The sequence below is a fragment of the Pempheris klunzingeri genome, chromosome 24 (assembly GCF_042242105.1).
Source record: "Pempheris klunzingeri isolate RE-2024b chromosome 24, fPemKlu1.hap1, whole genome shotgun sequence".
Taxonomy (NCBI): domain Eukaryota; kingdom Metazoa; phylum Chordata; class Actinopteri; order Acropomatiformes; family Pempheridae; genus Pempheris; species Pempheris klunzingeri.
Genome location: NC_092035.1, coordinates 3,857,936 through 3,874,502, shown reverse-complemented (window position 1 = coordinate 3,874,502; position 16,567 = coordinate 3,857,936). Strand labels below are relative to the sequence as shown.

The 16,567-nt window shown below is 47.7% G+C and overlaps 1 protein-coding gene across 1 annotated transcript; it reads left to right on the top strand.

Annotated features, from left to right (window-relative positions):
- Positions 1-1,492: 1,492 nt before the first annotated feature.
- LOC139223437 (A disintegrin and metalloproteinase with thrombospondin motifs 5) lies at positions 1,493-15,757 on the top strand. Its single transcript, XM_070855346.1, has 8 exons — positions 1,493-2,762; positions 9,992-10,124; positions 10,354-10,521; positions 11,107-11,390; positions 12,576-12,759; positions 12,843-13,018; positions 13,100-13,275; positions 13,659-15,757. Exons 1-8 carry the CDS (start codon positions 1,659-1,661, stop codon positions 14,341-14,343), a joined length of 2,910 nt encoding a protein of 969 aa, XP_070711447.1. The 5' UTR covers positions 1,493-1,658; the 3' UTR covers positions 14,344-15,757.
- The last annotated feature ends 810 nt before the right edge of the window (positions 15,758-16,567 follow it).

Genomic DNA, 16,567 nt, shown 5'->3' with positions numbered 1-16,567 from the left:
GCGGGCAGCAGGGCCCAAGGGCACCCAACACACACACACCCCCCCCACACACACACATACTTCCATCACCACAGCTACCATTTCTCTGGAGGTTTGTCTGAATGTAGAGTATCTCCCCGCTGTTGATGTGTTCTTCTGGATTTGACAGGGACGGCGAGGCTTTCGGTGGCAGCACACCGCGTTTCGTGTTTGGCCGCCCCTCCGCCGCCCGCCCACTCCCTGGCTGCATGCACCAGGCCATGCTACCCACACCGTGCAGTCACGTAGAAGGGGAGGGGAGGCTTTGGATTAGCGCGCCGCTTTAGGAGAGCCGACATTGGACATAGTTGAAACCTAATATCTTGCTCCTGAGCTCTGCGTGGGGCGTGTGTGCATCCACAAAGAAGAGGCCTCCCCCCTGGCGTGCAGACACACACTGAAACCCCCTCTGTGGTAGTAGGAAGGTAATAGCTGTTAGGTGACTCAGCAAATGAGCGCCGTCTTGGAACTTGAAAGACTTTTAAGAAAAGCCACTCTCCAGTTGGCTGAGTGTGTTTGTGTGACTTCAGCCCCAGTGAGGTATGCATGGCTAAATCCCTCTCAGCGCACAAGTATGACATCCCACTGGCACCGCCACACACACTTCCCTAAAGGTACAATAAATAATCAAGACAGCTCCCAGGGTAGTTCCAGGCCCAGTCACACACCTGCAGACTCACACACACCCAAACTTTTTTTTTTTTTTTCTTTCTTCCTTACTTTCACACACTCAAGGGCTGCGCTTACTGTATGCACGCTCCCAGATCTCCTCCATCTCCTCCCCCTCTCTCTCTCTCACACACACACACACACACACACCATTAAATGTCTCACACGGGAACAGCAAACTCCCAGAACTCTTATTCGGGAATGGCCATAAATTATCTATTCCCCTCTAGTTTGCTGAAAACTCTCCAGTCAAATCCTGTTGGACTTTTTAGCCTTCAATTATTAAAGGAGTCAAAGTGGTAAAAGTGTAAAAATAACTGGTGTTTAATCAAGACATTAATGGCTTGTGGCTCTTAAGGAAGTTGTGTTGCTGATGGGTGTTTTTTCTTCCTGATACATGGGACTGTGATATGAAATTGATGAAAACATAAGAAGGATTTTATGATTTGACTCTCAGCAGGGTTCCTACAGCTTTAGGATGGACCTGCACAAGTACAAGAGGTTCCTTTTTCCTTGTCTGAGCCAATGGGAAACACTGTAGTGACAGCATTGTTCAGGTTTCCCTCCTCTCCTCTCCTCTCCTCCAGCACTTGACTTTACTCTGATTTGAGGAAGAGAGGGAGAGAGAGAGAGAGAAGGGGGGGAGGAGTGGTGATTGAGCGCAAAGGGGGCAGGACTTTTTCTCTCCGGGTCCTATTAAGAGCAAACTTTGTGTTTTTGTTCTCCAAGTTCAGCTCAGTGCTCTCCAGCCTGCACACAGTTCCTCTGCTGCTCTTTTTCTTTTCCGTTTTTTTCCCCCCCTCAAAGGTCTTGTTTGCTCGCCTGTTGGTTACTACTGTGTGTGTTTTCATGGGGGATTTGGACACCGGGAGGATGCGCTTTTTAGAGGAACAAATGCAGAAAGTTGTCTCTTCGGACAGTCCGGGGTTGTTTTAGTGGATACATAGATGTTTTTCGGGTTGGAATGAACAATGGTGCGGCTCCTTGGTGCTCTGGCCGGGGGCATGCTCTGGTTTCGGCTACTGTTGCTGTGCGTCGTGGAGTTGGAGCTGGGAGCCGGGCTCTCTACTTTCCAGGGTTTCTATCTTCCACCTGCGAACGGGTCGCTTCTCACACCTGCCCGGAGGACAGATGGGGTCGTGCGGACCATTGACCGGATTTACCACGGAGGAGGGAAGGTGGGCTACCTGGTGTACCTGGATGGGAGCCGGTTTCAGCTGGACATGGAGCGGGACGAGTCGGTGCTGTCGCATCACTTCAGCCCCCAGTATGTGCTCGCTATGATGGGAGAGAGCCACGCGCCTTTGCAGCGGGAATGCGTGTACCGCGGCACGGTGGACTCCAAGCCGGAGTCCCTGGCCGTCTTCAACCTCTGCGGCGGGGGTCTCGAGGGTTTCTTCGCCGTGAGCCACACACGGTACACCATCACGCCTATCATCAGGGCGAAGGGACACGAGCACGACGTGCGCGCCCTGCAGGACAAGGACGCGGAGAGCGCGCTCCACGTGTTCACGCGCGAGAGTTTTAGCTTCGAGGCCATGCGCGAGGGGCGCGAGAGCTGCGGGACGCGCGACGGGCGCAGAGGACGCAGGGATGCGGCGGGGAAACGCCGGCACAGAGGTCGCGGAGGGGGGAGACGGGACAGAGAGGGGGTCGCAGCGGAGAACGCGGATGACCACGGCGCGCACGGGCGGAGGAGATGGAGCCAGCTCACCGAACCTGGCGCTCCGGAGCTTGGCACGCGGCGCAAGAGGTCGGTCTCTCGCGCCAGGCACGTGGAGCTGCTCCTGGTGGCCGACGACACCATGACCAAGAAATACGGCAAGGACTTGAACCACTACCTGCTCACACTGGCCTCCGTCGCCTCCAAGCTGTACGGACACGCGAGCATCGAGAACCCCATCCGGCTGTCGGTGGTCAAAGTGACCACGGTCACCGACAAGGAGAAGGGGCTCGAGGTGTCCAAGAACGCGGCGGCGACGCTGAAGAGCTTCTGCAAGTGGCAGAACCAGCAAAACCCGCTGGACGACGACCACCAGCACCACCACGACGCCGCCATCCTCTTCACCAGGCAGGTAAACAAACTTCAAACCCCGCTTTCCTCCACCTGTGCGCTCCTCTCACCTGGCAGGCGCCGGCTCCTCCGTCCCACGCGGCGGAGGAGACGCGGCTTAGCGCCCCGGTGTGATGCCAAGGCAGCGGAGTGACGCCACGGTTTGTTTTTATCCTGCTGGTGCACGCGGTGGCAGCTGGTCCACCTGAAGCCCAAACATCTGGCACACTGGGTGTCTTATTGCAAACAGCCTATGGGCGGCAAAACACACTCTGTAATGAAAATAACTGACTCACACGTCTAATTGCACGTTGTTTTCCCCTTGAGTCTGTAGATAAAGACTGTACAACCTGCTCCCCACACGTCCCTGCTCATGTCCACCTCTGTCCTATATGTTCTGCTCTTTGCGCACATTCTCGTGTGCGTAATGCAGCGTCTCTCTTTAAAACGGCGTTTCCTGCGCCTGGTGTTTTTCTAGGCAGGCTCTTCTGTCTCCAGCCTCCCCCTCCCTGTCCCCTCATAGCACAGAAACCCCAGAGGGTATGCGATCTGAGCCCAAATTCTTCCCAGGGTAGGTTTGAAATCAGCTGCTGGATGCATTGCAGGAATCTCCCCCAAAACTCTCTTGAAGCTGCAGTTAATTAGACAGTCACCCGGCCTTGATTCCTCTCTCCCTCTCTCCCTCTCTCCTCTCATCACTCCAGACTGCACATTTTTCCTCAGTTACTTTTCCAGCGTCTGTCAGCTGGGGCTGGGAGCTGTCAGAAAAACAAACACATCCACCCTGCGAGAAGCCTGAAGTTTACCCAGACCACACTCATTTATCCCTTCTTTCACCATCCCTTTCTCTCTCCTCCTTCCTCCTCCTCCTCTTGGTTGAAAGCCGCAGCAGATCTGCACGCTTTTTTTTCACCTCTCCGGGTGTGGCTTTATGGTGGTTAGCTCCAGTTGACGTGTCAGATAGCTCGCCTTGGACTGCGGCGTGTTCAGCTCATGCAGGGTCTTGTCATGGCTTGGAAAAGGCTAAAAGCAGCAGGGGTATTACCTCGGATCTCCTGGCAATCAGCAGCAAGTTGGCGCCGTCATGCATTGGCAAGGCAGCCGGTAGTGCATACCTGAGGTCAGCAGGCTGGCAAAGTGGCCCAGATCCTGCGTGCCAAGCAACTCGTGGCTCCTTCCTAACCCTGTTGCCGCTACACCTGCAGGGGCAAGACTGACAGATCCCAGGCAGAAGGCGGTGCCATCCTTCCGTGGTTGGGTTTGGGAGGGGAGGGGGTGCAAGGTCAAGCCGGCATGGACACCCAGATGCCTCAGGGAGTCAGAACTGACAGGAAACTAATGAAACATGACAGGTTTTTCTCTATTCTACTGTTAAAACACCCGTTCACTGTCTGTATCTCTGCACTGATTTAAAATGCCCTTTCATCTCTGAGCAGCCCTTGTTAGGCCTCACAAGTATACATCATCTTAGTGGACCCTTTTCATACCAAACAACCTTGAAGTCTGCAGAGTTTGCACATGATTTTAGTTCTTTTGAGAGGAAGACACAGCTCTACTGAAACCCAGACTAATAAAAGGTCAATATTCACTTTATAGACCAGAATGTCTTGCCTGTCGCAGCACTTGCATTATTAATGAACCTGTCTCCCGATCATCACTCACGCACGTCTCACCTTTTTAGCGTGGAGGTCGAGCTGTAGATGTTACCTGTCGGCAGAAGAAGCAGGCGATCCCTCTCCTGCTGCCGCTGCCCCCTGTAACACAGCACAGAGCTCTGAGAAAGATTACGTGGTGGATTCCTGATCTTTATCTGTTGCATTTGTGCAGGACAAATGAGCGTAACTGCACCTAAGTATGGCCAGTGTGCAGTAGGTACATAGCTAATGCATGACTTGACTTCAGGGTCGTGACCTTAATAGGCCAAAGAAAGCAGCCACCGCCTTACTTTAACTTTGACCTTTGAACTCTATGGCTATTAAAGGCCATTTTGAGGAATCTGTGGTTTGGCTGAGTGCTTAAACTGCTGCTACTTTACCTGGTTGATCACTATAATGGCCAGACGAGCAGGGCTGGGGTGAGTTTACATCTAAGCACTGCTGGAAAATCCGCCGGCTCTCATTTGCATTGCAGCTAAGGTGTGACAAAGGCAGAATGTGAAGATGCTGACATCTTGGCAGAAAAAAAAAGCTGTTGTGCCCCGTTCTTTACAAGAACCACACTTTCATTTGGCCATTAATCATTTGGCAAGAATGGCTGTCAGAGGAGATCCCCGCACAGTGTCCAGAGCTGCTCAAGATTAGTCTTTTTACAAACAGCGTAGAGCCATTAGAGTTTCCAGTGACGGGATGCCAGTCAGGAGGAAAACTATTTGGATCAGGTAGCTGTTACCTAGCTGCAGACTGAGTGGAGAAAGAAGAAAAGACAGGCCTAAGTTGGATATATGAGGCATGGTATAGTGTTGATCTCCAGACTTGTCAGGAAAATAACATTGTAACTTGAGTGGAAACCGTAGATTCATTTCAGATGTGCTTTAGGAAACGGTCTGTCTAGTGTTCCATTGTTCTGAATGTCAGAAGTAACCAAATGGTAGTTTATGTGTCAAAAGAAATAATCCGCTTCATATGTGTATTTGGAGCGACTGTGAAGTTGATTGCGAAGTAGAACTGAAGCTCAGTGAAGACTTTGTGACTGTGAAGTCAGACCATTGTTCCCAGATGGGGTGGGGAGAGCAGGGTAGGGGGGGGCAGCAGCAGGAGTGCACAGACTTGGAGGGAACTCGTCTCTTTGTGGTCAGGTCCAATTACCCCGACACCCCGTACCCGCAGTGAGCTGACCCGTGCGGCCGTGTCACCCTGTTCCACACATACCAGCACCGGAACAAAACAACGGGCACATTGAGGGGACTGGGGACTGTTCTGAGTGTGTATCTGTGTATATGGGAACATTAACTGTTATGCATGGCTGTGTTCACTCGCTGTGAGCTCGGACAGTAGACAAAGCCCTTATGTAAGATGGTTGGAGGGAGCTGCAGAGCTGTGGAGATATTGACATACATTATTTTTCTCTTTTTCTTGCAGCAATAGCTCAAATATTTGGATAGACATTGCTAGCACATACTTGTGATGCTGGTGATATTTAAGCGCTGACCTTTTCAACCCAGGTTGAGGTTGGGCCACTGTCACATTTGTTAGAATACATGCGAAACACAGTACCTCATAAAACTTGATTTTGTTTTTTTTCACATGTTGCCTTTAGATTTTAGGGCATTTAGCTGACCGCCAAGACCAGACTGAATACAAAATAAGGGCATGAGTGGATTATATTAATCTCAATATTAGGCTACACATCGTGTTTTTGTAGCAATGGGTTATTTTTTCAAGTCAAGATGTGAGAATTCAAGTCTTTGCTCGCTAGTACAGAGGATTTCATTTGTGCAGAAATTCCCATCTGAACTGAAGGAATTAGAGGTGAATCTGTAAAGCATTTTGGGTAAAAGAATAAGCCTAAACACCAGAAATGTCGCAGGTGACATGACGACGCCCGAGCCACCTGCATTTGTTGGAAATGCAGTTGAAAATACAGAAAAAACGCCACGCCGTGATCAAAATTGCGTGTACACAAAGTTATGTAAGAATAATCAAACTGTTCAAAGATAATTCTGTACTTAACACCGTATGGTTCCATTGAAAGTTGATAAACTATAAGAGTTTGCAGAAACAGAGGGAAAGCCTTTATGTACTGACACTGATATAGACACAGCATGTATATATACACATTCTTTTCCACCATGTGGGTATGTGCACACGTGCATAGTTTGGACTCCTCCCTTTCCTGTGCACTTGTCTCCCCCACCCCTCCCTCCTCCTCTATGTGTTTATGTGTGTCTGTACATTGAAGTGTACATTTCCCAGCCCTCGCCCCCGTCACAGCTAGTCCTTCTATTTGCTTTAACGGTTCTTGATATTTCACACATGCTATACTTCGACTGACAGATGCTGACAGCCTGCAGACAGCTCTTGGATCCCAAACCCTCCACCCAGCCTCCGAGTCTGTCAGCTTACACAAGTGGTCAGAGAGTTCTCGGTAACAAGACATTAGCCTCACCCTCTTCACACTGTGATGCACTCCTGTTTGCTCAAAGGAAACTTTAGACGAGGCTTGCACTGACTCTAGGCTGGTTCATGTTTCCATGCAGAGTAAAGTAACACCATTTACTCATTTCAACCAGTCAGAGTTGTGTTTTGATCTGGCATGTGTCTAACTGATGACACTTTGGACCATGTCATCCACTTAGAGCATCTCTAGATCATTATGGGCCTCAAGGTTGCTGATGCATGTCTGGCTCTGCTCAAACAAATTCTCAATTCTTCTCTCTTTATAATAATGTTGTATCCTCCTGTTTCAAGGTTAAATTCAGTGTTCCACAGGGAACAGCATTGGGACCACTTTTGAGCTGCGTGCATGCAGCTGTGCTTTAGCTAAATGCTAATGTAAACAATGTTGGTAACACTAACAAGCTGATATTTCAGAGATATGTATGTTTGCCATCTTAGTCTAGTTTGTTACTTTGCTAACATTAGCATTAAGCACAAAGTACTGCTGAGGCTGATGGGAATGTCACTAGTTTTACAAGTAAAATTAACATGTTGAAGTTAAGAAATTACCAAAGTTATTACAAAAAACATTGTCTGGGGACCATGGAGGCCTGTACCAAATTTCGTGGCCATCGATCCAATAATTAGAGCTAACCCATATGAGTCTGGACCAAAGTGGTGGAACATCAATCAATAGTTCCATCGTTAGAGGTCTGCAGCTTGTGTGGGTTTAAAAGTACCATTTTCCCACTGAAATAGAGAGCAAGTATAAAGTACCATGACAATGAAATTGTTTGACAACCTGCCAATCACTTGTGACCATTCATTAGTGACCCGTCCACTCAGTGATGGAGGGCTGATTTTTGTTGCTTTTGATTAGCAGGTTTGTTGAATCAGCCTGCAGTGTGTTTTCATCACACAGACTGAGCTAAACTCACTCTGACCTCACTCTGCAAGAGGGATTTTAGTGTGTGTGTGTGTGTGTGTGTGTGTGTGTGTGTGTGTGTCTGGTCTGGCTGGCTGTTTGTTTAACACAAGCCTTGGCTTAGATTGCAAGTGGACTTGTAACACACACACATACACAGCTCTGATCGTCTCCTGATCTTGAAGCAACCAGCTTGCCACCTGTTCTCCTGTTATTTCTGCCAATATTTCTGTAACTCCCTGTTCTCTCAGTTCTTTCTCTTTAATTTCCTGCATGCCTCAACCGATCCCCCCCCCCCAAATCCCCCCACCCCCAGTGTCTGATTCCTGAACTTATTTCTCGTTCACTCGTGTCAGAGGCCTTTGGATGAAAACAAAGCTGGGAAGGGACTTGTAAATAATACTTAGATAGGGATGTGAGTTTTGGAGTCATTTCAGATATTTCTCACATGTCACCATTTAATTTCAAATGGGCGTTTCCTATTTTTCTACTTTTCGCCCACGTGTTTCCTGTTACACTGTTGTGACTACGAAAGCCGTGTGTACGCGCAGCATCAGAACGAAAGCAGTTTTACGTACCGGAGCTTAGGAGGTGGGTGAATGAATAAATAAATGAAATGGAGGGAGGTGTAAAGAGCATCGGGGTGAGAGAGTGTGGGAAACTGGGAAAGAGAAACAGACAAAATGTGAAGACAAACTTCTCCATACATTCTCAGTGTCTCATTCAAAACAAACAGACTTCTCTCTGTAATTTTTGAGCTTGTCTGCACGTAGAAAAGTTCAGAGAAACTTAAGCACAGTTTGGTGCTTGCATTTATATGTGGTTCTGTGTGTGCCCATTTATTTACGTGCACGTTCTTTCTTACAGTCGTGTGCATGGGAGTGTAATTGCGTGCGTGTGCTTGTGAGGTGGTCCCACCCAGTCAGTCAAGTGTGTGAGCACAGAACACAAGGCGGTTTGTTCCAAACCGAGCCGCCCGGAACGGGTAAACACCCTCCCCGGAGAGCCTCTCACACACGACCCAGCAGGCCTGTCAGCACCACTTAACATGACGATTCATCCTCTCCACGGGATGTACGTGTGTGTGTGTGTGTGCACGTGCGTGTGTGTGTCGGATGTTTATCTCCGTCCATCTTTGTGCGCTCTAAGCATGCTGAGCTGCTTCGTGAGTGTGTATGCACATGTGCACGGGCCCATGTGGAGACGGGCTTGGTCTGATGTGATGGTATGATTAACTGATTGATCGCTGCACTCAGCAGGGCCAGGCTGAGCACCCTGAGGCCTCATCTGCATGGACATGTGTGGGAATCAAAACAAAGATCAATGCTGTGTACTGACACCCCATGAAGCAGAAAGAGAGATGCAGGCAGAGGGAGGAAGTGGGCATTAAAAGCAATGGAAGCAAAATCACAGAGACACAGATAGATTTTACATAATCTAGTCATAGGAAGTGCTGCTCGGCCTTACACAAGTGACGTCACTTGAATATCTCAGCTTGGCTCGTATTACAAACTTGGGTTGTAGAGTTTGAAATCCAGGGAGGCTCTAAAGCATTGCATTATGGGAGGTGTTGTGTTCAATGTTTTTGGGGCGTGGATCTCTGCCGCATTGATTTTGACTGTCCTTTTTAAAGCTGTCTCTCACAAGCCTTCAGCTTTATTAACCTTGAATTTAGTGCTGTCACAATGACTTATGGTGCACTACTTCTTAATCGTGTGTTTACATACCTGCTTCTATAGCATGCGTCACCAGCCAGTGGCACTGACTAAAGGTCGACTCTGGTATTTCTAAACCTGGGCTCTATTTTTACATATTTTGGGTTTGAAATGACAAAATAAAATAGTCAGATCCTTTTTGGTCAATGGGAAATAGCCCCTATATCACCCAGTTCAAAGCCACCAGACTCCATTGACAAAAACAATAATTTAACATAATAATTGTAGGTCTCAATCAATGAGTTTGTGTTATTGTGTGACTTCGGTATTGTAAAGGTTTAGCTCAGATGCAGCACAGTATTTGTGTAACAATATGATGAAGAAGCAGTAGACCAGCCACTCACAGGCTCTGCGAGGTAAGATTGCTGTTTTTGTCAGTGGAGTCAGGTGGGGGTTGAATAGGGCGATACAATGGCTGGTTCATCTTTTTAGGGATTCTTCCCATAATGTCTTATCGCTCCACAAGTATCGAGGTGAAGACTTTCCCACTTAAACTTACAGTATTTCCTTTGTCCAGGATCTCTGTGGCCACCACTCCTGCGACACCCTGGGCATGGCGGACGTCGGCACCATCTGCTCTCCAGAGAGAAGCTGCGCCGTCATCGAGGACGACGGGCTTCACGCTGCATTCACTGTCGCGCATGAGATAGGTAGGCATGGATACACACATAGATGTAAGCACGTTGGGGCAGGCACATGCACATCTGTCAGCACATCTCACTTGTTGATTAATATCACGGGAGTACTGTCTGACATCATACACCTGATACCTGAGCACTCGCTGTGTTTTCTTTTAGCATTCTTGCTGCATGTGCAATCTCAAGTCAAGCCTCCTCAGCTCAAATTGTGCACATGGTGTCCTCTCTCTCCACGCCCCAGGTCATCTGCTCGGTTTGTCCCATGACGACTCGAAGTTCTGCGAGGAGCGTTTTGGAGTGAACAGCGACAAGCGGCTCATGTCCTCCATCCTCACCTCCATCGACGCCTCCAAACCCTGGAGCCGCTGCACCTCGGCTACCATCACTGACTTCTTTGACGATGGCAACGGTGAGCGTGGGAGAAAATGTAGAACAACAAAGGCGGAAAGAAACAGTCTGTGCTTGTGGTTCAGCAAACATCTGCAGTTCTTTGAATAGTGAGAACTTTTCCCAGTCTGCAGAAGTTTAATGTTCTCCATCTACAAATTTCTGTCCCACAGTACCACTGAGAGCTGTTTACTTACAAAACTGCAATTTCTCTTAATAGGGTTATTTATAGTCCTATTAACTTGTTAAAGACTGTAGTTTCAGTGCAGCCAAAGACAGATCAGTGGCAGGAAATCAAGATGACTCATACTTTTTGTTCCCGTTGCATCAAGTTTTATCAAGTTCATGATCAAGGTTTAATTCCTAACCCCCATAAAACTTTGTCAGTTGACATTTGCTCCATCGCCAACTCCATCGCTTTCGGCATAATTCATGTAGCAACAGCAATGTTTCAAGCTTGACGGTATCTGCTGCTGCTCCAGCGCTTTTATTGAGAAAAAGGTCATTGAGGCCCAGCTTGTCAGTCGACTTTTCGCCCACCAATTACCAGCAGGTTTCAGAGCATTTTCTAAAATTCCCTCCTCCTCCTCCTCCTTTCCTGCCACAGCTGAGTGTCTCCTAGACTCCCCTCGTCAGCCCCTGCTGGGCCCTGAGGAGCTCCCGGGGCAGAGCTACGACGCCGTCCGCCAGTGTCGCCTGGCCTTTGGCCCCGAGTACACGGTTTGCCCAGGCATGGACGTGTGTTCTCGTCTGTGGTGCGCCGTGATCCGCCAGGGACAGATGGTGTGTCTCACCAAGAAGCTGCCGGCCGTGGAGGGAACGCCCTGTGGGAAGGGACGCATCTGCCTGCAGGGAAAGTGTGTGGACAAGACCCGCAAGAGGCACTACTCGGTAAGATGGCGTGGAGAGAGATGAAAATGACTAAAATCCAAAATAGACTCCTTTTTATAGTTCAAAAACTGGTATTTTAAGCACTAATTTCCACATTGTTCGAGCTTGACTTGAAGATAAAAAGGAATAAAGGTAATATAAAGTCCTCAGGGCAGAGAGGTAGCGAGACACACTGTCACAGGTTCCTTTGTGTGACTTCATTGTGTGGTCTGGTTTATTTATGTCACTGCTGATCTGTGCTATTTGTTCTCCTGGCCTTCCTTTAACAGATCTAAATTGAATTAGGCCTCAATGAGTTAAAGGACCAAATTTGTTCTTGGCAAGCTGTCTGTGTGTGTGTGTGTGTGTGTGTGAGTGAGTGTGTGTTGGGGAGTGAAAGTCAAAAAGAATGGGAAGGAGAGAAAGAGCATTTTCTTTGTGGTTATTTGTCACATGACGTCTGACTCAATCCTTGGCAGACGGCTACTTGTGTGGATGCTGCCCAAGTTCTGACCCGCTTCATTTTCACTGCCTCGCATGACGACCGCTTTACTGCGAGGAGCCACGTTAAGCCCCTCCATTTTAGTCTTTTAACCTTGATATATTTCTTGTAGTATGATTGCAGATTAAGTAGCTTTTACTGTGGAAAGAAGCGGTTCAAGTGCTATAAAGACTCAGCAGTGGAACTAAATGGAAAAGCTCTTTCAGAAGACGCTTTGCAGAACTTCAGGATTATAGAATCAACTCTGTCTCATAAAATGTTGCATGCTACTTATTTAGTCATTTGTATCACTGATGATTCATGCACTGGATGGAAAAACCCAAAAAATAAGCACCTGAAGAATTTCATTCAGGCTGTTCTGCAGAGGAAGCATGTGAGCTGTTTTACCACAGATCCAGTCATGCCGTCTTAATGAACGGCTTTATCACATGAGGATGGCCTTGTTCCCTTTCTGTCTGTCTCTTTTCCACACCACAGTGCTTGCCACATTTTTCGTTACCGCAAATCTCTCTCTGAAGGGCTTTCCCTGCGACACGTGGCTTGGCCAGCAACCAGCATGTCTGATAAGCACGGACTGTCCTCTCTAATGTCCTCTTTTTTCTCTTTCTTTTCTCTTCATCCCTCTCTACGCTCTGATCTCCCCTCTGCTGTCATTACCGCCAACTCTTATCACCTCTCCCCGCTCCTGCCCTCCCTCCTCCTAGGCGTCCAACCATGGCAGCTGGAGTTCTTGGGGTCCTTGGGGTGCGTGCTCCAGAACTTGCGGAGGCGGGGTGCAGTTCGCCCAGCGTCTGTGCAACAACCCGCCACCACGGAACAACGGCCGCTACTGCACGGGCAAGAGAGCCATCTATCGGTCCTGCAACGTCACACCATGTCCAGCATCGAGTGAGTGCTTGATTAGAAGCTGATGTTTATGCATCATACTAAATATACAGTCCTTCATTTTATAATGGAACCTGTTTTTCCAGATAAGAGTTTCCGGCAGGAGCAATGTGAGGTGCGCAACGGTCCCCAGACGGATCCTAAAGGGGTGAAGACCTTTGTTGAGTGGGTGCCTAAGTACGCAGGAGTCCTTCCTAAAGATGTGTGCAAGTTGACCTGCAGAGCAAAAGGAACTGGATACTACGTGGTGTTCTCTCAGAGGGTGAGTTTGTTAAAAACAATAATAGATGATGCAGTGTATTTAATGAAAATATTAAGTATTTTTTCAACTGTTTGTCTGCAGGTGGTAGACGGGACAGAGTGTCGTCCTTACAGCAGCTCGGTGTGCGTGAAAGGGAAGTGTGTACGGACGGGCTGCGACGGCATCATCGGCTCCAAGCTCCAGTTTGACAAGTGTGGTATATGTGGAGGCGACAGCACAGGATGTATACGTGTTGTGGGCAACTTCACCAAGAAGAGGTAAGACAAGATTAGACAAGATTGCATGCATTCAAAGCTCAGGCCTTGTAGTCACAGTGACTAAACAGACATGTAGCCTCAAGTAGCTGTTTTAACAAATGACAACTAATGTATATTGTTCAAAATAATTCATTTGTTCATGTCTATTCAGTTTGTTCACAGTTAGTTGTTCTCCACTTGAAGAACAAGCTAAGCCTGCTCCCAGACCTCTGAGTCTTTGTCCACATCTTCAATTTGTTCAGCATTTTAAAGTGGCAATTCAGTCTGAACATTTGGCCACAATTACGTCGCTTCAGATTTGTTGTTGAGGTGATGCAACCGTTGTTTCACACTGTTTTACATATTGATCTGACCTCCCTTCTACTTTGCTTCTTGCCAAACAGTAAGGGCTACACAGATGTGGTGAAGATCCCTGCAGGCTCCACCCACGTCAAAGTCCGTCAGCACAAGGCCAAGGACCAGACGCGCTACACCGCCTACCTGGCCCTCCGGCGGCCCAACGGCGAATACCTCCTAAACGGCAAGTTCATGATCTCCACCTCAGAGACAATCATCCCACTCAACGGTTCTGTGCTCAACTACAGCGGCTGGAGCCAACGGGATGAGTGGCTTCACAGCATGGGGCCCGGGGCTCTCCAAGAAGCACTGGTGGTCCAGATTCTAGCGACAGACGCTAAAAAGCCGCTAGATGTTCGTTATAGCTTCTTTATGCCCCGCCGGACAGCTCCACAGCTGCCATCAGCTCCGCTCATCCCAAACCCAAAGTCGACCCCTACGCAAAGCACTACAACAGTCTCAACCACGACGAGAACCACCACCACCACCACCACCACCCGTAGCACCACTACATCTTCCTCCACTCCCCCACCTACAGCTCCAGGTCCCTCGACTGCAACCCCAGGGCCCCAGTGGGTAACAGGGTCCTGGATGACCTGCTCCAGGACTTGTGACACTGGCTGGCAGAGTCGGACAGTTCAGTGTAAAGACCGGGATGGGAAACTGTCCAAGGGCTGCACACTAGGTTCCAGACCCTCCGCCTTCAAACACTGTCTGGTGAAGAAATGTTGAGGGGGCAGAAGGAGAAATGATTCATAAGACAAGTAACAATTTTGTAGGAAGACGCTGAATCTGTACATCTGATTAAGGTTTCAAGAGCTGGATGTAGGACTATGAACCAATGAATTTAAGACAGAGAACCTTAAACAGGACTGTGAATGTTGGCTGAAAGCACCTGGACCAGATACACAGAGACTCAGAGACAGGTGGCATGGATGTACCTGACTATATGCCAGAGGAATGTCCTGGAATCATAGAAGCTATGCAGAGCACAAGTAAGACGGAGGACAGTGTCCGTACCATAATGACAAGTATGGCCCTGGCATAGCTGAGGACTTCAATTGCATGTCATTTCCACATGGACAGTAACTGATTGTCTTTACTTTGGTCTCCAAACCCTGGAGGCTTAGTGTGTGTTGCCCTGTAATGGCATGCGTGTTGTGTTTTTTTTATGCTATTCCATGTGTTCTGATCACTGTGGGGATTTGGAAGTCGCACCCCTTCATCTTTTGTCGTGAGCGTGTCCGAGACAAGAGCCCCAACAGTGGGAAGCACTCGTTACTGCTGCCTGTATTGTAGCCCTGTCCCACATTGTACTACCTTCTATGGTCCTCTGACATGGACCTTTCAGTGGCTTGTTGAAATGTTGAAAATATTAGCTCACTAGATCGTAGGGTATCTTCATAGCATCCTTCATAGTAAGAAAAAGCAAGGTTTACTCTGACCCAGAGAGGTCTCTGCCATTAGAAACAAGACACACCACATTGAATCAGAGATGTCCAGGTTACAGGAGGTGTACATACTTACAGCATGACTGGATCTGGACTATATGCCCTGATTATAAGCATTTTGTGTCTTTATTTGACTAATCTGTCCAGCTAAGAACCAGAAAACAGCACAAGGACACAGAGATGACCATGATGTCAAGAGAATCTAAAAGACAGTGTAGACTTGTGAACATGATTACAATGGGAGGGTGACTTCACGACCAACCATGAACGGGTAAACCCAGACACTCGGGTAACAGCACAGTAATATAGTGCACAGCGGGGAAACAAATCAGTGGTGAAACTGCTAATCACCTGTACAGTGTACAAACAGCAGTGTGGCGTGATTGCATTGGAAGGGAGCATACGGTGGCCTTTAGAGGACATACTTTAATACGGTTAAATCGACAAAGGGGTAAAGTAACCATAACACTCCTTCACATTAATGGAGGTTAATGATGACTCACAGGTTTGGGGCAATGCTTGATTTTTATGTGTGTGTGTGTGTGTGTGTGTGTGTGTGTGTGTGAATGTTCCCAGGCCTGTGTTTTTAAGCACATGCAGTACGTACCGCGATGGCGTGTATTTGTCTGCGTCTCGAAGCTTCTTCACTCTCAGTTCCATTTGTATCAATCAGTATGCTGGTGCTGGGAGGTTTACGGTCCTCGTGTTTTTCTGTGTGGTGGTCAATATCTGTTTGTCTGTCTGTTTATCTGTGTAGGAAGCAATGCTAATATGACAATGTGTGCCCTGGATACTCGCAACGACAGCAGGAGATCTACTAATGCAGTCATTAATGTCCTTTTGCAATTCAGCTCTTTAGTTTCCTTTTTCGTCTCTCATTCTCTATTTTACTGCTTTAGATCTTGTGTTGATTGTCTTGAAATGATTGTTTTAGCCTGTTTCCAGCCCTGATGGGAGGGGTTTGCCACATTAAACAGACTGTGCCACAGAATTCAAGATTTTAAAGGGTCAGTTCACCCAAAATACAAAAGAAGTAGTAGATAAAAGGGCATTTTTAGCTGAAACTTGTAACTGTAGGCAGTGTCTCAGTTACAAATGTCACTGTCAACAATTTCTTTGGATTTACTTTCTTCCAAAGATATGGACTGTTATGAGTGCCGGGGGACACTGACTCAAGTAATTCTGAAGTTAAGTTAAATAAATAGTTTCTAGAGATTTTGTGAAATACATTTATTCACTGCTTTGTGAAGAAATGAACATTTTAGCATAGCTTAGCATAAAGACTGACAACAAGGGGGAACAGATGGCTAGCTGTCCGAAGATTACAAATATGTGGAACAACACATAAAGTTTGCTAATTATATCATATCTTTTTGTTTAATCTATATCCGTTTCCAGTCTTAATGCTAAGCTAAGGAGCTACTGGCTTCATATTGAACTGACAGATATGAGCGTGGTGTCAATCTAACTATCAAAAAAGAGAATAAACTGTCAAATTATAACAA

What these genes read in the sequence shown, in the direction of transcription:
- LOC139223437 (XM_070855346.1), top strand. Translation starts at nt 1,659, where the DNA reads ATGGTGCGGCTCCTTGGTGCTCTGGCCGGGGGCATGCTCTGGTTTCGG. An exon ending in CACTGTCGCGCATGAGATAG is followed by an intron (nt 10,125 to 10,353) that starts GTAGGCATGGAT and finishes TCCACGCCCCAG; the next exon opens with GTCATCTGCTCGGTTTGTCC. An exon ending in CTTCTTTGACGATGGCAACG is followed by an intron (nt 10,522 to 11,106) that starts GTGAGCGTGGGA and finishes TTCCTGCCACAG; the next exon opens with CTGAGTGTCTCCTAGACTCC.